At 46.7% G+C, this 25,006-nt stretch overlaps 1 protein-coding gene across 2 annotated transcripts in view; it reads right to left on the minus strand.

The window, feature by feature from the left end:
* Piwil4 (piwi like RNA-mediated gene silencing 4) overlaps positions 1–12,535 on the minus strand; it is a 36,804-nt gene extending 24,269 nt beyond the window's left edge. The window contains exons 1-6 of one of the 2 annotated variants that reach the window (XM_057767784.1): positions 12,443–12,535; positions 11,547–11,613; positions 8,739–8,867; positions 6,511–6,725; positions 2,451–2,572; positions 337–417 (exon numbers count right to left, since the gene is read on the minus strand). In XM_057767784.1, coding sequence (XP_057623767.1) covers positions 337–417; positions 2,451–2,572; positions 6,511–6,725; positions 8,739–8,867; positions 11,547–11,613; positions 12,443–12,535 — 707 coding nt within the window. Of the gene's footprint in view, positions 1–336; positions 418–2,450; positions 2,573–6,510; positions 6,726–8,738; positions 8,868–11,546; positions 11,614–12,432 lie in introns of both variants that reach the window. The other variant, XM_057767785.1, reaches the window with a different exon arrangement.
* Positions 12,536–25,006: the final 12,471 nt, after the last annotated feature.

The raw sequence follows: 25,006 nt of genomic DNA on the forward strand, positions 1-25,006 counted from the left end.
GCCCTGGCTGTGCTAACTTCCCTTCGGCACGGGCACAGGATGCCAGCTGTATTTCAGAATAAACGGGTCTGCTTCTGTTGCGAGCTCGCCTCAGAAAGGTGGGTTCCGAGTCCCCTCTAGAACTTACGACCTAGCACACGAACTAAAGAACACAAACTTCTAGCTTCCCATCTGGGCTTACTACTCCCCAAAACAAACAAAACAAGAAAGAACACTTGAAAATTTCAAAAGTCCATTACATTCCACGTTCCAGACATGTGACACCTCACGAGGGCAGGGGCAGCGCGGCAAGGTATCTTACCATTTCACAGGGACAGAAAACATGAAGAAACCTACTTGTATTGGGGAATCTCCACTGGTTCTGAAGGCTTATAGAAGTTCCGTCCAATCTGGTACATTTTCAACTTTTTAAAGAGCCTGGAAGTATAGTTTTGGAATCTGATAAGTATTCATAATAGCCTAATTCAACCTTTGGGGGCCGGGGTGACGGCTCAGTGAATAAAGCACTTATCACATGTGTGTAGAGGCCACGTAAGGCAGGACACAGCAACACAGAGCTATCACCCCAGTCCCTGTGGGGAGACAGGAGGCAGACACAGAAGACTCCCCAAGTTCATGGGTGAGTTGGCCTGATGTCAGCAGCAGCAAACAAGAAGACTTATCTCATACAGGGAGACGAGGACCAACAGAGGAGCTGTCTCTGACTTCCACACACTGAAGCAAATGTGCGCCCTCACACATGTACACACACACACACACACACACACACACGCCACTAGAACAAACACTAAATATACATGAACTATAAGCCCATACTTTAAAATGATGTGGTTGACATTTTTATACATCTAACTAGAATATGGCCAAGTCTGTGTAATTATAATTCTCTGACCTCTCCTATGTTGAAAGGAAGAGGCTATTTTTGATAAGCACTCAAGTTCCCTTTGTGCCCCACATCGCTGTGACACTATCTATCCTAGTGTCTATCCCAGCCACCTCTGGGAAGGGGTGGTGGTGTCCCGTGTATGGGGAACTGTTAGCAGTTCTGAGTCAGAACACGGGAGCACCAGCTCTGGTGACATGCCTACCGGTGTCACGGAGGCCAGTCTCCCATACGTAAAGCGGGGGTCTGTGTAGCAGTGCCAGCTCTGGGGAGCAAGGAACAGTATGGTAAACACGGTGGAAAGCACCTTCCACACGTCAGCTGGCCGAGCACAGTCCTCTCATGGGGCAGGAAGGGTCAAAGAGACTGGGTGAGACGTTTGACTAATGCTAGGAAACTGTATACGGAGGAAGCTACTTTATGTGCTCAGATACTCTGGAAACCCCCAAATTTCCTGAGCTCCTCCCCCTCAGTCTGTTGTTGAGCAGAAGGTGGCATCTCTACAACAGGGTTCCAGACACAGCATCCTGACACACAAAGTGCTGTGTGAAACCTGGCACACACAGACACACACACATACACACACACAGTGTTATGTGGAGTTTGACACACACAGAGTGCTATGTGAAACCGGGCATACACACACACACACACACACACACACACACACAGTGTTGTGTCCAACCTGACACATGCACACACACAGTACTGTGTGGAACCTCACACACACAGAGTGTTGTGTGGAGCCTGACACATGCACACACACATACACACACAATAATGTATGGAACCTGACACAGGCGCACACACACACACACAGTGCTGTATGGAACGTGACACACACACATATATACAGTGCTGTGTGGAACCTCACACACACACACACACAAAATGCTGTGTGGGACCTGGCACGTGGGCATGCGTGTGCGCGCGCGCACACACACACATACAGCATTCACTTGCTTTAGAGTGTTCATGTGTCATCAGGGAGGCTTGCTCAGTTTTCCTGTTTTACCTCCAAGCCCTACCAATGGAAAATCTGTTTTGATCAAGTGTAAAGAGGGGCCAGGGATCTCACACTGGTCAAACCCCTTCATCCCCAAGGTAACTTTGGACCACATGCCCCTCAGTCCGTTCTAAAGAATGTCAAAAACTTATATACAACCAGTTCCCTTCCCACACTCGTGCTGGGAAGACCTATGTGGGGCTTGGGATGGAGCCAGGGCAGCACACAGCTAGTGACAGCCTCGTATGTCCCAAACCAGGCAGCTAGTGGAGAAACGAATCCACCATCTGGCCAATTCCTAGTCAGTGACCTTGAGTCTGGGGTCAGAGTGGGGCAGTGCACAGGAAGTGAAGGAAAGACTGAAAACAACATGGCCTAACTTTTGGATAAGACTGAATCATGAGGATTTGGCTCAAATGGATGGAAGGTGTCCCATCTCAGTGCCAGAGTACATCAACGTCGGTGAAAAATCATCCCCGAGCTGCTGCTGGCTCGTTACCCACGCAGCACGGAGCTATCCTGTCAATACCCAGGCTGTGCGCTGAAGGTCAAGCAACTTACTTTTTGAAGATGATGTTGAAGAAGTGAATGCACACCGGGGAGGTAGAGAGCAGCTGGCTGGTGAGTGTGAGCGTGATCCTCACAGTCTCACCTCTTTGCGTGTCACATGTCAGTTCTGTAACCTGGGAACAGCAGCAGTAAAGGGTACAGCTTACCCTCAAGTGGTCAGAACACAAATCCTATACAGCAGCCGTGTCCGCGTAACGGAGCAACAGAGCTGAGGGTGCTGGTATGCGGGCTATTCCCATCCATCTCTGGGGGTCAAATTAAAACTCCGATAAAGACATTCCCTCAAGAAAATCCCACGTGTGCACATATAGTTAGAGGAGCAAGGTACATATTCTTAAGAAGCAGCAGACTGCCTGGCCCCTTCCAAGTTCATGAATTCATGAGAAATCCCTCAAAAAGCGTATTCACAAAGCAGGAAACTGGGGGAGAGGAAATCCTTAAAGGAAAGGGCCAGACGGGAGGAAGAGAAAGACGAGGGAAATAGAGCCAAGAAAACGTGGGTGCTAGGATGGGAAATTTCATTCTATTAATAAAAGCTTGCAAAGGGTTGGTGAAAGTCTTAGGGGTCGTCCAAAATGGAACTGTTCTAGCAATATAAGGACCACAGGGATAGGCTCTGTATCAACCATTGGACTAAAGGAAACCCTAAGTCACCAGGGGCTGGAGAGATGGCTCTATAGTCACCTGTTCTTGCAGGGGACCAGAGTCTGGTTCTTAGCATTCACACTGGGCTGCCTACAGCTGCTGTAACTCCAACTCCGTATGATCTGATACCCTCTTCTGCACTGAGGATGTGCATGTGTGCGTGCGTGTGTGTGTGTGTGCGCGCACACACACACCACATATAATTAAAAATAAATCTTTAAACAGCTACAAAGAATCCTCTAAACCATGCAAGGCTCAGTACAGAATTTTCAAATACAAACGTTCACAAATCAGGCAATAAATGTCAATGACCAGGGATGTTTCAAAGGGTAATGGATCCGAAGTCAGCTCACTAGCAAGCATCTGCTTAGTCACATCTACCTTCTTCTAGTTGCAGGGTCAGTTTTTATAGCAGGAACTGAACTGCGCAGAGACAAAGAGAAACCTGTCCTTCTGCGTGGGGTGGGGTACTGCCCTGGGGAGACTCCCGGTCTCGGACAACTCACACAGAAGTGGCAAAGTCCCCTTCACGGGAGTAGGAGGGACATCCTGCTCCCAGCCCCACTGGGACTGCAGCAAAAGGATGTGGACAACAATAGGTGTGGGAGAAGAACCGAGCTGGCAGCAGGCAGTCTGGAAGCTTCCCAAGATCAAACACTTCGTGCCCCTTGATCCCCTCTCAGCAAATACCAACAGCTCCTGCACTTCCTCCATCTGTTCCTGGGCCCACCCCCTCCAGTTCCCAGGCTGCTGACCTCCCACTGCACACCCCCCCACACCCCGCCACCTGAGCGATGCACACGCCTTATAGCATCCATACAGCAATGTTTCTAAGTGACTTCAGCTGTTCTGGTACCACCATCCCACGCGCTTAGACTATGGATGCTGCATCTTCCTGTCTACTGTATGACCCGGAGGAAGCTGTTCTAATGCTTGGAGCTTCTCCACTGTCTCTAAAGTGGGAGTGAGGCCAGCTGGATCTGCAGGACTGTGCAGACGAATAGGCCACCCCAGGATCTTATCTTGCAGAGCACAGGCGTCCACAAAGGTCAAACAGAGAACAGCATTTTGGGTTTTTGTTCAAGTCCTTTTGACACACTTCCCCGGGCTATTCCATTTCTCTTCCCACCTCTTTCAGGAAACCTCAAGAGGATGTGACTGGGAGACTCTCCTGTGGTGTTTCAATGATCCGTAAGAGACAAACTCTTCTCCCTACCTGCAGTGTCCAAAGGGACCTTCAGGGCCATTTCCACACCTCGCTCATTAAACTTCGATGACCAAAGTTTCTCAAACGCGCCCCTCCCTTCTGTCGTTCAGCAACCATTCCCCACTGCCTACCTCCCTGACCCTGACATCCTTCTGAAGACACTAATCATAACTCTTCAGGAGTCCTGCTCTTCACCATGCTCCGAGTTCTGGCTCTGAGGTAAGATCCTCGAGCTCTCTACGCTCCAGGAGTGATAGAAGGGTTAAACACATGGTGCCATCAAAAGCCTGGCAGGGCACATGGCCAACAAATGTAGTCTGGTAGATATAACAGCAGCATAAAGATAGTTGTGATGCTGATCCAAAGACCTGCCGAGCATAGCACTCTATACTTAGTAAGTGCACAGTAAATGTTAGTATAATAAAAATACTAATCCGATACTAATTATGACTTCGGCACTTCGGCATTCTACCTCACTGTGTTCATCTGTAACTCCGATGTTAAGCTGAAAGCCTCTTAGAGAAAAGACCGCTGCTGTACCTGTCTTTATTTCCTTCATGGTGCTAACACCTTAAGTACACAGTCAAGTCTACAAATATACAAAGGAGGAAAGAGATGTAAGCGAATAAACCTCCTAGGTCACAGATGGAGTCCGGGATAATACTGGAAGGCCACGAGGCAGCTGGAAGGCGGCTTCCAGAAGTGTGGACAGGAATATAATGAAGACAAGGAACTCTTCAAATCCTGATAAGCACCCTAGAAAGGTGGAGCTTGGCAAGGCTGGAGGGTTATATGCCCTGAGTTCAACAATAAGCGAACAGAGCGGAGTCATTGTTAGGATGCTCACTGTAACCGAGTGACAGGATGTAAAGCAAATAAGGGACACAGTAAGCTCTGTCTGCACGCAGCATCACCTCAGCCAACAACCCTGACAGTCACATGCTCTGTCTTACAGCCAACCTCGTCACCTGCCTCCTCACTGACTCCCTCCCCAGCATGCAGATGTGTCTGACACACACGACATGCTAGTTCTGGACTGACATGAGCACTGCTCCTCTATTCCTGGCATGAGCAGAAGAGAATTTCTCCAGCTTGCTCGGAACAACTGAGGTAAACCAGACCATGCCGGTGACACACAAGTGACCTCTAACACCACTGAAGCTTCTCAGCTAATGCTAAAAAAAAAACTACTCCAAGGACAAGCTGATCTTAATCCTGACAAGACACTGGAAACACATCATAAGAATAGAAGGAAATGGGGCATTCATCGACATGTCACTGGACAAAGGACTGGAAGGGGAATAAAATCACTCTAAAAGCAGATTCCAGGGATCTAGCCACCACATCTCACCACTGGTACCATGCATTTCAGTGTCTTACAGAGGATAAAGGAATGCTCAGAAACTCGTTTCTTATGTAAAATCCCAACGCCTTTCTTGTTTAGCAAGGTTAGCTATCCTATGCTGTGGGCACCACAATGCTTAAAAATGGGGAGCTCGCTGACTGAACTTTCTCACTGGACGCATCAAAAGTCTAATCCTGTGTTCTACTGCAACTCCTTAAAGCCGGGCTCTTTCTTCTCATAGTAATTTGGATCCTGTTTTAAAACAGAATATTGAGAGACCCATGCCTACTGATATCTATTTACAGTATGGTAATGGGTAAAGAAAGATCAAACATTAAACTACTTCAGTGGTCTCATTTTGCAAACACTTTTAGAACTGACATCAGTAACTCGTCTTTCCTGTGGCTTAGGGAGGTTATGAGAGAAAGGATGGTCTTACATTCAGAAACGGACACGGAATTATTTGGCCACACAGGCACCCTGCACAGGGGCAAGAGTGTGCAGACATGCCAGCCTCAGAGCCGTGGAAATTTTGGTTCTAAAGGTTCCACCTGCTTGGAGGTTTCCACGTTCATCTGTCTTAAGAATGTGCAGCTCTTGGATGTTTAGCATGCTGGAGCATCAGTTTTATCTATGACATCAATAGTGACGGTGATGTCTTAGAAACCTTTGGGCTCTTAAGCAAGGGAGTGGGGACGAGGAAGTAGCATGGGAAACACTCCTTCAAATGTCAAGAAAATCAAGGATCTTCTCTCCACATACATAAGCAAATATATCCATGCATGCACATGCTCATGTGTGCACACACGCGTGTACACACACACACACAGAGTGAAATAGTGACCACACTGTACCTTTTGGTCCAGCTTTTCTGAGAGGAAAAGGCTGGTGCCATCAAATGCTTTTGTCTTGTCCACGAGTTTGCTGTGACTATAAAGCAAAGCAATCTTCAGCCTCCTAGAGGCTAAGTCTGGGCTATACGTGACATGGTACTGGTACAGCTGCCAATCCTGGGGCAAATCTAAACTAAAGAGATTCGTAACCAGCCGCAGAGGTATTCCGCTAGAACCTGGGGAAGAGAAAAGACGCTTTTCATCAGAGGAGCACACCATGTTAATATTAATCATATTTTTAAAAATTTCAGAGGGGGCCTTGGACTTCCCACAGGCCAGGGTACCCTGCCCTCCCTTAGGACTGGAGAGGGAAGGGAGAGGGGAGGAAGTGGAAATTTTGAATGGTATTATTTATAAAGCAATAAAAAATAAAGAAAGAAAAAAAGAAAAAAATTGCACATGAACCATGATTGCTATAAAGCAGGGGCTTTTAATCAGTGGTGTGGGATGAGACCTTTGCATCTTCAACCTGGCAATGCCACTGGGAGTTAATGTGAGCTCCTGTGCACAACGGACCTCCAAAGACAGAGGAACAGATGTGACTTCCCAAGCTTGGGAGGAGAGGCATCTGAAGGCGACTGCCTGGGCCCCTGGCGCAACACCTTCCAGATGGGTCTCATCAGTTAGCCGACAGTCTCAGATTCTGCTCCGAGATTACAAACCCAACAGAAGCAAAAGCCTAACCCATTCTCATCGTGAATGCTACAACTCCCAACCTCTAAGACACTGAGCTAATCAGAAGCAGGATGCAGAAAATTCTGACGACGCTCTATCAGTAGTCAGAACACTGTGGAAGTCCCCCAAAGAAGTAGAGGCGGGCTATGAGTCAGAATCAGGCACTCCTGTGCAGAAGCAGCAAGACTTGGCCTTCTGTTTTATACGGGCACATGGAGCCCATGTGTGCTTCCTGGAATGCCTTCCCCTACGGACATTTCTGTTCGCAGCTTAAAAATCTGCAGGACAAAATAGCTGGCTGTTCAGAGGATATCACAAGCTCCTCCCCAGGACAGAATCTAGACGGGTACCAATGACTTTTTTCTCACTTGTCTTGACAGAAAATGATGAAATTTGTATCTTTCTACTACACACACACTAGTTTGCTTTTTTCATGGAGAATAGATGGTACTTGTATACTTCAGTGCCCTCGGTCTGGGCCTATGATACACGTGTCTGGCAGAGGCAGGAGATAATTGTCATTTTTGCCTAAAGAAAAATTTTGTTTTTCCGCATTCTTAGTGAAGGTCACTCGGACTGAGAACCGTCAGTCTAGACTGAGGAACAGGCAGAGCCTTGGAGATCATCTGCACCCGTGTGTCCAGGCAGCAGCAGGCGCTCTCAGTGCCCAGGTCAGGAAGGTCTGTAAATCAGTGCGCGTCAGGGAAGGAGGGGGCTAAAAGGACTTGATTCTTATCATTTGTGTGCTCATCTGCATGTGCATGCGTGCAGGTGTCCATGGGGCTAGACAGCTGTGCACCTCCTTGGAGCTGGCATTGCAGGTATTTGTGAGGGGCCTGACAGGAGCAGTGGGTCTGAACGTCAGTCCTTTCTAGTGGGATGTGTGCTCTTCACCACCCAGCCCTCTCCAGTTCAAGGACAGCAGAAGGAGCCCACAGCACCAGCGTGCAGGGAGGTGACACCTTCTGGGAAATGTTATGTCAGCTGTGCAGCTACCTGCTAGATAACAACACCTGTTTCTTATTATGCTGCTTTAAACAAAAACAAACAAACAGAAATTCCAATTAGTGAGGAGGGAGTCACAAAGCTTCCTGCAAATCCAAAGAAAATCACAGACCCTGCTGCCAAAAGGTGTCAGTTCACACCTGTGTCAGCCATTTGGGAAGGAGCCTGGAGTCTGAATAAAGAGGTGCCCCCATTGGCTGAGGTTTCCTTTCTACAGCTAAAATCCCCACAGGCTGATTCTCCACATAGGGTCAGGGCTGGAAGAAGAAGATGCATCTCCCTGTGTCTTCCCCAAGTGAGAAGGGGGTATCTTTCCTAAAAGTGAGATGTGGTTTGAGGAGGTGCTGTGTTTCTGACACAAACAGTGCCCAGACAATGACTTCAAAAGAACAGACAGTCAATAGCTCTCAGGTAGGTGAGTAACAAACTTACCTGTTTTAGAACTAGAAACATAAATTCCGTAGCAAGATTTGGTAACCTTTAAAAAGTAACAAGAAGGGACTGGCTACCTGTTTTACAATCTTTCACGTGTGCCATCTTCTCCCTGGTACAGACGCTCAAATCTACAAAGTCAGGTCTGACTTGGCCTCTTTCCATGAAGGAACGTCCACTATCATCAGAAGAGACAGTAACCTCATCTGGAAGCAGAAGAAAACACATTATGGTGGACTGACTGTGTGCATCCTGTTCATCAAAACCACACTGACAGTCAAAACGGGTCTTCCAGCGACGTCCTGCATTGCCCACACACCCGACTATACAGAAGACTTCAGCCTCCGCGCTGAAAATTACAGAGGAAGCGCAGGGTGTTTAACCAGAAATACTAGTGTTAGCTTTCAGAATACCATAGACTCCTCTTCATGCCTCAGCAGACTGCTGCCTCCCTGTGCCCCAGGTCCACCTGCTAACAAGTGACAGTGACCTCCTTCTCCTTCCGTTCTAGGGTAACTGTACTCTGAAGAGATGCAGGCTAGCCCAGGGGATCTCTCACTTGTATCACTGAAAACAGAAACCACTCAGGCCTACCCATCAACAACCAAAGAAGATGGGAAGACAGAGTCCACCTCTGCGTCTACCATGTGCATCAGATCACAGAACAGTGAAATAAATGCTTCCATTTGAGCAGCTTGTTTGAGAACAGAAGATGGACGCCTTTTCAATGTCTTCAGCACTTGGAAGGTAACTGTAAACCATCAAGATGCAGGACTTTGTGGCAAAACATTATGCCTGGTGGTGTGCTGAACCTCTGCCTCTGAGTTCGCCTGTCCTGTGAGGAGGTCACTGGATGCTGTGTCCCCAAGTACTCCTTCTACCTGCTCTGCACTTCCATCCAATCCCTTCTCCATGGACATAGAGTCTCTCAGGAAGATTTAAAACCACAATGAAGAAACCAATTTTAAAAAGCCTTCATTTGCCAGGTGGTGGTGGCACACGCCTTTAATTCCAGCACTCGGGAGGCAGAGGCAGGCAGATCTCTGTGAGTTCGAGGTCAGTCTGGTCTACAGAGAAAGTTCCAGGACAGGCTCCAAAACTACAGAGAAACCCTGTCTGTCTTGAAAAACCAAAACCAAACAAACAAACAAAAAAAAACCCTTCATTTAATTTTCAGATATTGCATGAATTTGAATTGATCATCTACATCTCTCATTGATCTAGAATTCAAGTGATTTTTTTTTAGGCAGTTTTAAATTCAACTACCAGAGCCAGAGAAGCAGCTCAGTAGTTCAGAGCACTTGTTTTCTTGCAGAAGACAAGGGTGTGATTCCTAGACGCCATATCAGGTGGCTCACAATTACTTCCGGGGATCCAATGCCTCTGGCCTCACACACAGACACATACAATACACACAATTAAATATAAAATCAAATCTTGTTTTTTAAAAAGTTCAAACTACTACAGAGAGGTGGTTCTCAGAAACGGGGAGGTTGGGGAGTGGGGAGTTACTGTTTAAGGAATAAGTTTCCATTTTACAATACAAAAGAGTTCCAGAGGTGGACGGCAGCGGTAACTGTTCAATGTAAGTGTGCTTGAAACCTCAGGACTGTACACAAAAGTTAAAATAACAGTACTGGGGAAGCAGAGACAAGTGGTGCACTGTGAGTTCAAGGCCAGCCTTGGTCTACAGAGCTAGCTCCAGGATAGTCAGGGCTACACAAAGAAACCCTGTCTAGAAAAAATGAAAAAAAATAGGTTCTATGTATATTACCATAACTTAGAGAAATCCACAAAAATTCAGTCTGCCTTCAAAGATGGACTGCTTCCATCCTGAGTCACACACGAAGTAAAACGGTGTTTGAGTGGCAGGAACAGATTGGCCAACTTGCCACCTCTCAGAGCTGACCTTCTGTGTCCACGCAGCACGTTCTCACTGCGGTACAGATAACCTGGGACTGCACACGTGAACCGGAAAGCCCCGCTCAAGACAGGTGGGCACACCAGAGTCCCAGGGCCCCTCAATGCTTACAGGTGGAACCCAATGGTGTCACTCCATGGTCAGAATGGGGGACATGGTAGACAGGTTTTACCCAGGGATATGAAATGAACTGTGTTCTCCTCAAATTCGCTTCAACCCTCTGGAATTAGGGGAAAACGAATGTCTCTTATCTAGGTCTCTCGGTCTATGGCACTTCCTCACGGCAGCCCAAGCAAAACCCAATACACCTGGCATGCCAACTCAAGCTGTGTGATCTAGAGGGTCCAGGGATCCTGAGACAGAACCTGGCCTGACCGATGTGGGAGGGAGAGGAAAGCGGTGGTGTGTGTGGCTGGTCTCTCCCACCCTATAAATGAATGCTTTGGTCTTTGTGTTCTGTTTTTTTGGAATGTATTTTTCAAGAGCTGGGAAATGTAACTCAGTAGGCAAAGTGCTTGTCTCTAGCACGCATGAGACCCTGAATCCAATCTCCAGAGCCATGCAAAATGGGTGATGTGCACTTACAATCCCAGTACAGAAAGGCTGGGGGTAGAGGCAGGGGAATCAGAAATTAAGGCCATCTTCAGGAATGCAGTAAGTTTGAAACTAGTTGGGCTCTGAGACTGTGTCTCAAGGGTGGTGAGGTTCCAGAATTATTCCCTCAGCAGAAAGAATCAGAAAACTGGCTTCCCTGTCTGGATCCCTGTGTCCCAAGCATGACCAGGAAGCTCAGAGAATACACAGTGAACATGTGAGGACGACCCTTGTGAGGACGGCCCGTGGGAGGACAACCCGTGAAAAAGGGAACAGAGCCGTCAATGGAGCCTGCCGTCTCAGGGCTTGCTGGGTCTCTCCGCTCTGCTCAGGCCGAAGGAGTCAGGGAAACAGACCCAGCTGCACTTACCTGACTGTGAAATGTCACTCGCTCCACTGCTGGACGCCTGACTGCCCCCAGGACTGGAGAACATGGCCTACAAAGCAGAGAGAAAGATTGCTCAGATTTAAATCAACTCACAACCCACAAGGTTACCAAAAGGCAAGAGCAGTATCATGTCGATACAAATTACCACGATCCAGCAGCAGAAAACACTGAGAGGTAGAAACCCATGAGGGACATGAGGGAGGAGGTCATTCTCCACTATAGGCTATGGAGAGGCTGAAGCCCTCTCCCCTTGCCATGCCATGCGTGAGCCCGCTGGCATCTGAGCATGAGCCAGGTGACAGTGTTAGAGCCCAGAGGGTAAGAGGTGGGACCCTGAGCAAACTAGTCCACAAAACCAGTTAGCAATATTATTGGCCATTAATATTTTCTCTGCAGAAACTTCTCTTTGCCCAAGGAATTGTTGTACCTTGGCCTGTTTGTTTTTGTTTTTTTAAAGAGCAAAATCAAGAGAACACTAAATGATAACAAAGGCAAAATGATCACAGACTGAGGGCTCTGGTCTGAGGCTAAGTTTCTCCAATTCGTGGGTGTGTAGTTGTTACTCAGGACTGGTTCAGTCTGACCACCCAAAACCACCAAACAGCCACACTCTGAGCGCTTGCTCAACCAACAGCAGTAGACTCTAAGCCGCATCTCTTCTATTACAGTTTACCAAGCCGAATTATCGCTAAGAAAGAAGAAGGCAGTTCCACATCTTCTATCCACAGTGCCTTTTGCGCTTCCAGGTCTCAACAACAGTATCAAGCCACTTGGGGGGAAGAAAAGGTGGAAACCCTGGGAAGCAAGGAGAAGTCAGGGAAGAGAAGCAGGCCGGGGGAAGCACTGCCAGGATGACCACAGGGAGGACAGGGAGAAACACTCACCATGAGATTTCCTGGGGTGCTCCCCACTTCCCTGGCACCATGGCGAGGGGCCATGCCTCGTGCCCTCACTCGAGCCCGACCGCTCATGTTCCTGAGTGTGCAGAGGCTTTCCTGAACTCCTGAGCCTCTACAGAGCTGTCTTCTCCTTGGTGAGGAGACAGTGAGGCTCTGACTTGGAAATTGCTCCTGAGACCCTGGCGGTAAACAGAAAGCAGAGCGTGGGCGTGTGGTGCGCGTGGACCCCCAGACTGCGCAGGAGCAGTAGGGCGGCGGTGAGCCCCGGGTCACATGGCAGGAAATCTATCTCTGTCTCTCTCCTCCCCTTCCTCTCTCTTTCTCATTCTTTCCATCTCTCCCATTTTTTTCTTCTCTATGCCTCCTCATTTGCTATAAATGCCCAGCTTACAGTCTTTATCATTTTGAGAATGTATCTTTCTGCTCCTGGTTTTTAGAAATTACCCCAATCATAAATATATATATTTATATATTTTATAGAGCTGCATGACATACCACTCTGGACCCGATGGGAAGCTTGTGCAGAGGTTATAAAATGCATTCATCTGGGTGCTGTTAGGGTGTACCCTGAGAAGAGGGGAGAGCCACGTGTGGAACGTTAGAAGATGGACCATTAGATTAATGGTGTCCTAGAAATGGATGGAGCATTGTCAATCTATCCTAAAGAAATTAGGCTGGAGGCTAGAGAGGGCTTAGTGGCTAAGAGTACTTGTTTCTCTTTCAGAGGACCTGGGCTTGGTTCCCAGCACCCACACAATGACTCACAACTGTCTGGAACTCCAGGTTCCGAAGACCTGGCACCCTCTTCTGCCCTCCTTGGGCTCCAGTGCACATAAAGACACGCCAATAAAAATGTGTTTTCAAAGTCTGATTCAGGCCAGAATCTAAGAGATGCACAGCTGGTGGAAGGGAGAGCTTCTAGGGTGATTTCACTGGGGACAAAGCTGTTTGTGTGACCATGGACGAGTCACCGTAGTTAAGCATAATCTGTCTCAGTCTGTGAAGAGCAGTATTGTACCTGCGTGCACTGTGTTTGGAGGTCCGTGCAGGCTCCCTAACTGTGGCCTGCGTGCACTGTGTTTGGAGGTCCGTGCGGGCTCCCTAAGCGTGCTGACTGCTGTGTAGCACTTTTCTTTGGGACAAAAACCTTGTGTTTTGGAGGAAGCTCCAAGTGCTCCATCAGCAGCGTCTGGATAATCGACAGAGGATTGGAGAAAGTATGTGAATCCCTGGGTGTTCTGAGGGGTGAACATTCCATCCTGCAGACAAGTTCTCGGACTCGGGAAATAACTCAAAGGCTTCACAAGGTTCCTACAACTGCCCATACATTAGGCCTCTCTTTCTCAACCATATAGAAGTTGTAAGGAGAGCTGAAAGGTACCTTCAAACCAGGTGAGCGACCTGGAAGAGGCTCTAACCAGCCGAAAGGGGCCCCGCTGACTGAGCTGCCTGCAAGTTCTGCAGTAAGCTCTGTTTCCAGTTCCCATGAATGGTCGCCCATGCTGGGGTGGATTTTTTTGGTGATGCAGCCTCTTGGATAGGAACAGCCTGAACCGTTTCCTTCCAGCGACAGGAAAGCATTGCCAGGTGTCTAAACAATAAAGAAAAAGGACATGGGAAGCAGGGATTAAAAGCAACAAATTTGAAAGTAGCAAAATTTAATTCCTCCAGTGTCTTAGAACCTTCAGAAGCTGGGACAGTAAAGTCAAGTGTGCAGTTGAAGACATAAATGTAAACAACAAGAACTCTCTTAGCACACTAGGTTTTCCATATAACAATATGGATTAAAGTCCAGAGTTTGAAGAAAAATGATTATTATTTAAGGAAAATCACTCATATATAGTCTTATCTTATGTACCATTGGAAAAAAGGGGGGGGGGGGAAGAGAAGAGAGAGGAGGGGGAAGTGGGAGGGGAGAGAGAGAGAGGTGAAGAAGGAAGGGAGGAAGGAAATGACAGGAAAATGATGCAAAAACACACTTCTCAGATCCCAGGGAGAAAGAGATAGTTTATTCTGGAACCAAATTACAGGGGGGCCATGGCCTGTGAACATGGGACTAGGTTACCCCTGGTTCCAATGTGGAAACAGGTTCACGGCATTTTTTTTATGGTAACAGAATAAAGAAAGTTACAATTCACAACATGAAGCATGATTAATAAAATCTCAAGGTCAGAAATTGGGGTTCAACCTGAAGATTCAAAAAGCAAAACAGCCAGCCACTGACTCTCACCTCAACCTCAGTCTGAAATGGCGATCCTGCCTCCAGGGATCTCAGAATGAGACTGTGCTGAGGGCAGCCTCTCCCCCCCCCACCTCTCCCTCCCCCTCTCGTCTTATATTCTTCTCTAGGGCTGGCATTAAAGACATACACCACTGGGATTAAAGACATGCAACACTCAATTTCCATGGCAACTAGTGTGGCTACTGGGATTAAAGGTGTGTGTCAGTTACCATACTCTGGCCTGTAAGACTGACCAGTGGGACTGTTTCACTCTCAGATCTTCAAGCAGGCTTTATTTATTAAAATACAATTGCAATGCCACTACAACAGCACTTTCGACATACCTTGGTGCAAACACCTGGGAGGCAGGTTCCTGAAGGATGGAGGAGTCTCTACCACAGGCCTCAGATGTTATAATTCAATGGGCATTTGTAGACACACATTCTTCTCAGGAGGCCCCATTCTCACACACACACACACACAAAAAAAAAAAAAAAAAACAGCAAGCAGATAGGCAGGCAGTAGAAAAGGAAGAAGAAAGAGGGAAAGGGGTTTATAATATATCTTGGAAAGTCAACCATCACTTCTCCTGTGTTTGTTATCAGTGGTGGGTCACCCAATCCTGATCAAATCACATGACTGTTGATGCCAGGAGGCCAGGACTGATGGTTGTCACCGTGGCGATGGCGAGAGGCACTATAAACCTGAAGTATCCTGTGTGGAGCAGGATCTTTGAAGATCCCAGGTCAGCTAGACCTCTGGCAAAGAGCATTTGTTCAAAAGCTGTGTCTTTGTTCCTCCCCAAGAAGACCCAACAAAGTGTAGGACTTCCAGCATTACCTTGAGATATTTTCATTTGATCACCAAGACAGTAGGTAGAAGTAGAAGCCTTTTAAAATGTTGATTTAACCTCAGGGGAACCACAAAATCAGAGGGTAGGATGGGTGTGTCTAGTTGCTAGGAGAGCACAATTCCCCATGGAGATTAGTCATTTTGAAGGTGCTCATTTTAACTATAACTTTAGTGACAACGGTCAGGTAGACAACATACCGAGGCCAGAGGCAGCAATGCTGACTTCCTCCAGATAGTATTAGAGGGACTTAGTCTGTAGCTGGGGGATGCTTCCCTAAACTGCAGGGCTGTGATGTTTCAGGGTTTCTGTGAGTACTTTAGACTGGTTCCACACATGCTGATATTTCCTCCTAGAACAGACATTTATGTGGCAATAGCATATGATGGAGTTATTTGTTGTGGACACAGAAGCCACAGATCTCATCTTAAGAGAAAGAAGAGATGATTTATTCTAGAGCCACTTGGGGCAATCGTGGCTCAGGAACACAGACTTGGGTTATCTAAACCCCAGGTTCTAATGTGGAAGCAGCTTTACAGTTTTCATAGTTTTTCTTTTAAAAAAGAAAACAAACTATCTTTTTTCATTTTATATACCAGTCCCAGTTTTCACTCTCTCCCCCCCTCCCATCCCTTTCACCTCCCCCCTTCCATCCACACCCCCATGCACTCCTCAGAGAGGGTAAGGCACATTGCTTTAGGCAGGGTCCAAGGCCCTCCCTACTATATCTAGGCTGAGCAAGGTATCCATCCAAAGAGAATGGGATCCCAAAAAGTCAGTACAAGCAATAGGGATAAATCCTGGTACCACTGCCAGTGGCCCCACAGTCTGCCCCAGCCATGCAACTGTCACTCACATTCAGAGGGTCTAGTTTGGTCCTATGATGGTTCCTTCCCAGTCTAGCTGGAGTTGGTAAGGGAAAATAGATAAGATCGCCAAACAAGAGCCAGGCGGTGGTGGCGCACGCCTTTAATCCCAGCACTTGGGAGGCAGAGGCAGGTGAATCTCTGTGAGTTCGAGACCAGCCTGGTCTACAAGAGCTAGTTCCAGGACAGGCTCCAAAGCCACAGAGAAACCCTGTCTCGAAAAACCAAAAAAAAAAAAAAAAAAAAAAAAAAAAAAAGATCGCCAAACAAAATTGGGAGCATGGGGTTGGGGGGAGAAGGAAGGCAGAAGGGGAAGAAGAGGGGAGAAGGGGAGAGGAGAGCTTGAGAGAACAGGAGAGTCGAGTTGGAGGAAGGACAGAGATGAGAGCAAGGAAGGAGATATTTTGATTGAGGGAGCATGGGGCTAGCAGGAAACCTGCCACTAGAAAAATTCCCAGGAATCTATAAAGATGACCCCAGCTCAGACCCTAAGCAATTGACGAGAAGGTGCCTGAACTGGCCTTGTCCTGTAGTCAGATTGATGACTATCTTAAATGTCACCTTAGAGCCTTCATCCAGCAACTGATGAAAACAGACGCAGAGACCTGCAGTGGAGCACTGGACTGAGCTCCCAAAGTCCAGTTGAAGAGTGGGAGGATGAGAATATGAGCAAAGAGGTCAAGACCATGATGGGGACACCCCCTGAGACAGTCCACCTGAGCCAATGGAGGCACCAGCTCCTTTCCTATAGTTGTCTTATCTATAATTTATTTACTTCTATTTCATTTGCATTCATATTTTGCCTCCATGTATGTCTGTGTGAGGGTGTTAGATCTTGGCATTAGAGACAGTTGTTAGCTGCCATGTGGGTGCTGCAAATTGAACCCAAGTCCTCTGGAAGAGCCGTCAGTGCCCTTAAGTGCTGAGTCATGTCTCCAGCCCCCCAGTTTTTATAGTTTTAAGGAACAGAGAAAGTCATAAATTAAGCCAAGTTTAAAACACATTGGTGAGCTGGGCAGTGGTGGCGCATGCTTTTAATCCCAGCACTCGGGAGGCAGAGACAGGTGGATCTCTGTGAGTTTGAGGCCAGCCTGGGCTACAGAGTGAACTGTAGAACAGGCTCTAAAGCTACAGAGAAACCCTGTCTTGAAGGAAAAAAAAAACCACCCACATTGGTGAGATGGGCATGCTACTCTATGCCTTTAATCCCAGCACTCAGAAGACTGAGACCACTTTAGTCTACAGAGTGAGTTCCAGGACAGCCAGGACTATTACACAGAGAAACCCTGTCTCCAAAACAAAACAAAAAATCCAAACACATTGATGAGTACATCAGAGAGGCAGGTACAGAGAGGTGGGGAAAGCTTTCCTACAGGACCAAGGTGCTACCTTTTTTGGATTGGCAGAAGCCAGTTGCTTGCTAGGGCAATGGCTCCTACTCGGCTGCTATCTCTTATTGTGAGTCGTTAGTTTCGTTGTGAAGAGGGCAAGGAACAGCTGTTCTGGAGGGCCAGAACTTAGCACAAGCGAAGGTCATTAACCTCTGGGCCTGCAACTTTCCAGTTTGCACAGTCCTAAAATTCTGATCAGCCAATCATCTATGTGTCCGTTTCCCTGGTGAACACGTCTAACCGTTCTTGTCCTCACTGTCCTCACATCTCCCAGTCCCAGTGTAGAGCCTGTGCAGGAAGCTTTCTCAACATGCTGGCTGTTGGCAGTCACTTCTTCTGCTTTGGAAAGATCCTTTACACATATGTAGCATGTGGTCTAATGGAACATTCTCATTACCACAGTATTAGATGAGACTCGGCCATCTCAAATGGCATCCACTTATTCACCTATTGCATATGTGTGTAGGCATGTGGTGGTAAGCACGTGCCATACACACATGTGGCAGCCAGAGGACAACTTTTGGGAGTCCGTTTGCTCCTTCCTTCCACCAAGTGGGACCTGAAGCTCAAACTCTGATCATCAGGCTGTGGCCAGTGCCTTCATCCTCTGAACCAGTTCACTGGCCCAAGACGAGCAATTTAAAATATACTAAAGATCTCAAAATGAATGTCATAAAAATCCATTTCATACATATTACTAGAAGTTGTCTTACAAGCAATGAAAATGAACTTTATATCCTCCCTTTTCTTTGAAAGAATGTTGGTGTTTGCTTCCAAAAGTTCCTATCTTTAAAAGTAGACATTGAGAATCAATGAAGTATGCTAACCAGAATTTAATGAAGGGCAACAAACGAGATTTTTTTTTCCCAGATAAAAATGTAGTATTCAGTCGGGCAGTGGTGGCACATACCTTTAATCCTAGCACTTGGGAGGCAGAGGCAGATAGATCTCTGTGAGTTCAAGGAAAACCTGATCTACAAGAGCTAGTTCTAGGACAGCTAGGACTGTTATACAGAGAAACCCTGTCTTGAAAATAACAAACAAAAAAAGCAGTGTAAGTCCCCAAGTCCAGGTCTCTGGCCTCCATATTTGGAGGCCCTTTCCCTGTGCCCACCAAGTCTTGACCCCTCCCCGGAGGAGTGTCAAGACAGCCAGCCAAAATCTTGACCACTCCCCCAGTCTATTTAAACTGCTTCCCCAGAAAGTTCCCCTGTGGTCCCCTCACGTCCCAACTCCCCCACCCCCATTGCATTGATGTGGCTTCCTGGTTCCCCCTTGGGGCTACCCATGTTATACTGGAGAGTATGTGGGGTAAGGGGAATACTCTTGCATTGTTGGTGGGAGTCCTGCGTTATACTGGAGAGTATGTGAGGTAAGGGGAATACTCTTCCATTGTTGGTGGGAGTACAAACTTGTACAGTGGCTTTGGAAATCAGTATGGCAATTTCTCAGAAAATTAGGAAATAATCTTCCTCAAGAACCAGCAATACCACTTTTGGATATATAACCAAAGGAAGTTCATTCATACCACAAGAATATGTTCTCAACTATGTTCATAGCAGCATTATTTGTAACAGCCAGAACCTGAAAACAACCTAGAAACCTCTCAACCAAAAATTGGATAAAGAAAATGTGGTACATTTACACAATGGAGTACTTCTCAGCAGGAAAAAATAATGACATCCTGAAATTTGTAGGCAAATGGATGGATCTGGAAAAAAACCCTATTGAGTGAGGTAACTTAAACCCAGAAAGACAAATATAGGTACTTACTCATAAGTGACTTTTAGACATAAAGCAAAGAAAAACCAGCCACAATTCACAACCCCAGAGAACCTAGACAGCAAAGAGGACCTTAAGAGAGACATTCATGGATCTAAATAGAAAGGAGAAAAAGATAAGATCTCCTGAGTAAGTTGGGAGCATGGGGGTGACGGGAGAGGGCAGAAGGGGAGAGGGGAGGAAGGTATGGGAGTGGAGAAAATGTATGGCACAATAAAAACAATTCAAAAAAGAGAATCTGCTATAATGAACCTGGGTTTGATATCTATTCCTTATTCAGATAGTTCCTACTTTGATTTCACTTCCGTCTGCCCACAGAGGCTGTTTCATGCTGCACAAAGGTTTCTTCTCAGCAAAGGGTACAGTAGACAGCACTCTTTACGTCGGCACGGTGGACCGTGCTAATCTTTAAATGGACGAGGTGGACGGTGGTCTTTAAATCCGCACGATGGACGGTGCCAATCTTTAAATCGGCACGGTGGACGGTGCTAATCTTTAAGCCGGCGCTGTGGACGGTGCTGATCTTTAAGTGGACGAGGTGGACGGTGCCAATCTTTAAGCCGGCACGGTGGACGGTGCTGATCTTTAAGTGGACGAGGTGGACGGTGCCGATCTTTAAGCCGGCACGGTGGACAGTGCTGATCTTTAAGCGGACGTAGTGGACGGTGCTCTTTAAATCCACACCGGTGGATGGTACTAATCTTTAAACCGGCGAACAGTTCTCTTAAACCGGCCCTCACTCTGGTTTTCTTCCACTTCTTGCCCTTCAACCTTCCATTCCCTCTTCTCCCCTCCTCTCCCCACTCTCCCGTTCTTCAGGCTCATCGTCTCAGGCTCTCTTCACTTGGTCTCACCGGTTCCACGTCCACTCTCCACTCCCCAGCCAACTTTGCACTTCTAACTCATACGTTTTTGAATCTTCTTTCCTGGCAGACTGCTCCTGTTAGATGTCCACGGTGGTTCTGTTTTCTCCTTCAGTGCTTAAGTGAGTTCTCATCATGTATGTACCGAAGAGGACAGGAAAAAGAGAATCCCTAGTATTGGTTTCAAGCTCACATCTTCCTCTCCTGGCGATCGTGTGCCCTCTATAAAGAATAAAACTTCCCTTTCCAGCTGCCAGCCTACCACTCCCCATTAGGTTCCCAGTCTTTTTATTCTACCCAAACTTGGCATTACCTAATGTGGTGGACAGAAGCTAGTAACTACACAGTTGAGAACATAGGAGCACATGGGGAAACAAGTCCATTTGAAAGACAAGTGTGTGCCCTTGCAAACCAGCACCATTAAAAAGGACCAGCTAAGATAGGCCGGGTGCAGCTCCACACAGACAAACCAGTGCAGAACCGGGGAACTCATAAACTCCACCCTCATGAAGACTGGATTTGCTGAGTCGGGCAATGGTGGTGGTACACTTGGGACTTGGCAGGCAGAAGCAGGCAGAACTCTGTGAGGTCAAGGCCAGCCTGGTCTACAGAGCAAGTTCCAGGACAGCCAGGGCTACACAGAGAAACCTGTGTCTAAAACCCAAAAAAGAAGAAAAGAAGGGAGGGAGGAAGGAAAGGAGGGAGGGAGAGAGGGAGGGAGGGAGGGAGGGAGGGAGAGAGAGAGAGAGAGAGAGAGAGAGAGAGAGAGAGAGAGAGAGGCTGGATTTGTTAAGAGACATTGTAACTTAAAGATCTCTGAGAACAGGCAGGAGTAACCTTAAATGTATACTGTGTCCTTACTCACCAAACTGAACACTTGAACACTAAGAACTTGGCTTCTCTCCTCTCCTGGGTATCTGGGAAGTGTAACACACAATCACACACACACACACACACACACTAATTGAAGCTAAATCCCACATTATCCCCTCCTTATCCACCCCATCCCCTGGTTTGCTGCCAGTTTCCTGCTCTGAGGTGTGAATCCACCAGAGAGCAATTAACTCTCTAAGCTCTGAGGAGCCAATTAGCAGAATAAGAGCAAGGGGAACCACAAGGTCCCAACAGCTTTTGTCCAGCCCCTTATTTTGCAGTTCAAGTGACAGTGGCTCAAGGGGTGTGACACACACAAGGCATATTACCATCACCTTAGGCAAGTCCTTTAGAGGGTATGGACCTTGGTGCCTCCCTCTGTGGGAGGGGCTGAGCTAACTGAACAGTTTCTAGGCTCATCCTCCGGGCCAGGACTATGTTGAGGGTGTTACCTCATCCACCTCTGTACCTCATATATGATTACCTTCAATTAGAGATGGGACTACCAAAACACAGAAAAGCTCAATAACTTGCCCAAGATCAGCAACTAGGGAATGTTGCAAAGCTGGTCTAGGAACCCACTAAAATCCACCTCCAGAATTCTTAAATCCTAATTATTAAATCAAGGAATGCCCTTGATTTAAAAACAGTTAAGTTTCCCAAATGTCTTCCATTGTCTATAAACAACCTAAGAGCTGAGTTGGTAAACTCTAGTTTTTGATTTTTGGGTTTTTTTGTTTGTTTGGTTGGTTTTGGTTTTTCAAGACAGGGTTTCTCTGTAGCTTTGGAGCCTGTCCTGGAACTAGCTCTTGTAGACCATGCTGGCCTCGAACTCATAGAGATTCACCTGCCTCTGCCTCCTGAGTGCTGGGATTAAAGGCCTGTGCCACCACCACCCGACTGGTGAACTCTAAAGCCAGCAGCTAGTATCCCTGATGGCTCTGCCTCCTCCAGCCTTCTCCTGCTCTCCTATAGGAGAGGGGACTACAGGCATAGACTGTCTAGCCCACAGAGTCACTCAGGCTATACAGAAACTGTCTGCTAAGCTCTGTCCAGAGCCTTCAAAGACTTGCTTTTGCAGTGGTACAGCAGCTTACGCTTTGCCTAGACACATGTCATTCTTCAGGATGGTTCCTTATGGTTATTCATGTGATAAAAAGGAAGCTATAACTCAAGAACTTAAATGACTTGCCTGATTTAGGCCACAGAAGCAGAAGGTGGTCAAGCCACAGTCTCAGGTTCTGGCTCCCAACAACAAGCTCTTTCCTAAAATCACCCTGGTACCCTAAGTGTCTTCCTCTTACTGTCAGGCAAGGGCTTGGGAACACAAAAGAATCTAAGCACTGCCAGCAAGTTCTCCTGGCTTCGGAGACGATTCTTCCTGAGTCCCTCAATGGAAGGAGGGTCATCCAAGTGTAAAAATATTACATTTGGGATCAACTTGGAAGGAAAGGTTATGCCTTAAACAAAGCCACGACAATCACAGAAAATACATTTAAGATACATAACACATTCAGAAGCACTCTTCCTCATAATAATCATTCCGCAAGCATAGGCTAGTTTTAAATAAATTTAATGCAAAGGGTGTAGGTGAAACAATCCATAACAATTTAATTACAAAGCTTTACCAAAACAAGTTTTTTTCAGGAAAAAAAAAAACATAGGCACTTCTAGTCTGAAAATACAAGCTTAGAAAAAAAATTGTATGATTCTGAAATATGGCTTAGCTTTAAGAACTTACTTGGAATACACAATATGATATGATTAACCTTCATTTTTCAGATTGGTTCTGTAAGAGATTTTGATATTTAATTTCAAGAAATGTAAAATGCATATATATATATATATTTAATCAGCTGCCTAAATCATGTAAGGCATCATTACTTCCTTAGCCTAGGGAAAAGTCAGGTGTTCTCTCCCCACACTTCACAGAAGAGGGACTCTACACACAGCGTCACCCCTCATCCCAGTGTTCCCCCAGCTGGAAGGCAGAGTTTACCAGATTACCAAATCCTAAATTCTCTCCTACTGCCCAGAGTGGATCTCTAACAACACCGAGACCCCGGTCAACATTTCATCAATACTCATTTTAAAAACAGAACTTTTAAGCTGGGTGTGGTGATGCACACCTTTAATCCTGGCCCTCAGAAGGCAGGGATGGGTGGGTCTCCGAGTTCAAGGCCAGCCTGGTCAAGGAGAAGAGAGTTCTGGGACTCTACAGAGAAACCCTGTCTTGAAAAAGCAAAACAAAGAGAACCCAGAACTTTTGTTTTGCCTTTGCTGGGTGGCTGGTGCTCTGTAATTGCGGTTCTGCCCACACTATAACACTTGAGGGAGGAAACGTTATTCACAGCTTTTAATTGCCGCCTTTAGGAAAGAGAACGAACAGAAACACCTGGGCCTAAGCTCTTGGACACGAACCTAAGACTCTGTCCTAACCGAACAGCGGCAGAACTCTAATCTTGGAACCTGCCCATAACAGTGACCGAGGGTCCTAGTGTGACAGCGTGAAGCCTTCTGATTGACAGCGTGAAGCCTTCTGATTTATGAACCATGCTTTATTTTTGTGACCCAAACCCCTATTCACTGTGGCCGTGGTAGATTAGAGAAGGCACTTCTTATGCCTTTCTGTACCTCCCGGGGAGCTCAAGCCCAGTGTTTGGCACAAGCAGGCACGCCCTGACTTCTGTTGAACTTGGAAAGTTCAGGAGTGTATTTTCAAGATTGGTCCACAGATAGGCTCAAAGGCACTGGAATCGGTGTACTGAGATACAGATTCAGAGGAGAACCTGGAGATTTTAGCGTTTAACAGAGAAAAGACAACTAATTTGAAGGCACTAGTTCAGTTCCATTTAACAACAACAACAAAAAGGACAGAAACAGAACAACCATACAACAGACACACAAAAGATTTTTTTTCCTTTTGCACAAACCCATAGTTCATCAAAGTCTATTTTACTGTTCTCTCTGCACAGCACTGCCAACGCTGCTTAAGGACTAACATTCCAGTTTATACTTCAGGTTCAGCAGAGACACGAAATAAACAACTTTGTGAACGTGACACTATCATTGATGTCTCTTCCGTTGTAAACACTGGTTAGGAAAAGGGCAAGAAGATATGTGTGCTTTTTCATATCTGTATTTTTAATGCTTTCTTAATCCAGCTTATAGGGACATCTGAAGACAGAAGAAACACTTAGGAGGTGATCGTTCACATTGTGAAGGGATTTCCCATTTATTTCTATTAAATACCATCCTCTCCTAGGGCCCCGAGTTTGACGTGTTGCTTAAATGCAGCTTGTCAGGAATAGGTTTCTAGTGCAAAGTGAGGTGCCTCCACATCTTCTCCTTGACTTTCCGCTGAGGATAACCTTGCCTCTTGTTTCTCTTCACAGGCTGGGGACACCAACAGCTGGTGAAGGAAATCAATGACTTCTATTTTCCAGGATTGGATGGTTTGAGGAATTCAACCATCAAAGAAAAACCCACTCTGGGCACAGTCCTCCCACCGTCTCACACTCAGCAGCTTTCAAAACTAGTGGTCTGTTCCTCACTGATCCAAGAACCGTGGCTAGAGAATTTAGAGGCCGCATAACCAGAAGGTAAAGTCACTTCTTCACATGGATGGCAGGTAAGGAAGAGAGCCTCCATCCTCACCCAGGACACCACTGCCCCTTAACAGAGAGCCAGCCCAGCT

The sequence above is a fragment of the Chionomys nivalis genome, chromosome 4 (assembly GCF_950005125.1).
Source record: "Chionomys nivalis chromosome 4, mChiNiv1.1, whole genome shotgun sequence".
Lineage (NCBI taxonomy): Eukaryota > Metazoa > Chordata > Mammalia > Rodentia > Cricetidae > Chionomys > Chionomys nivalis.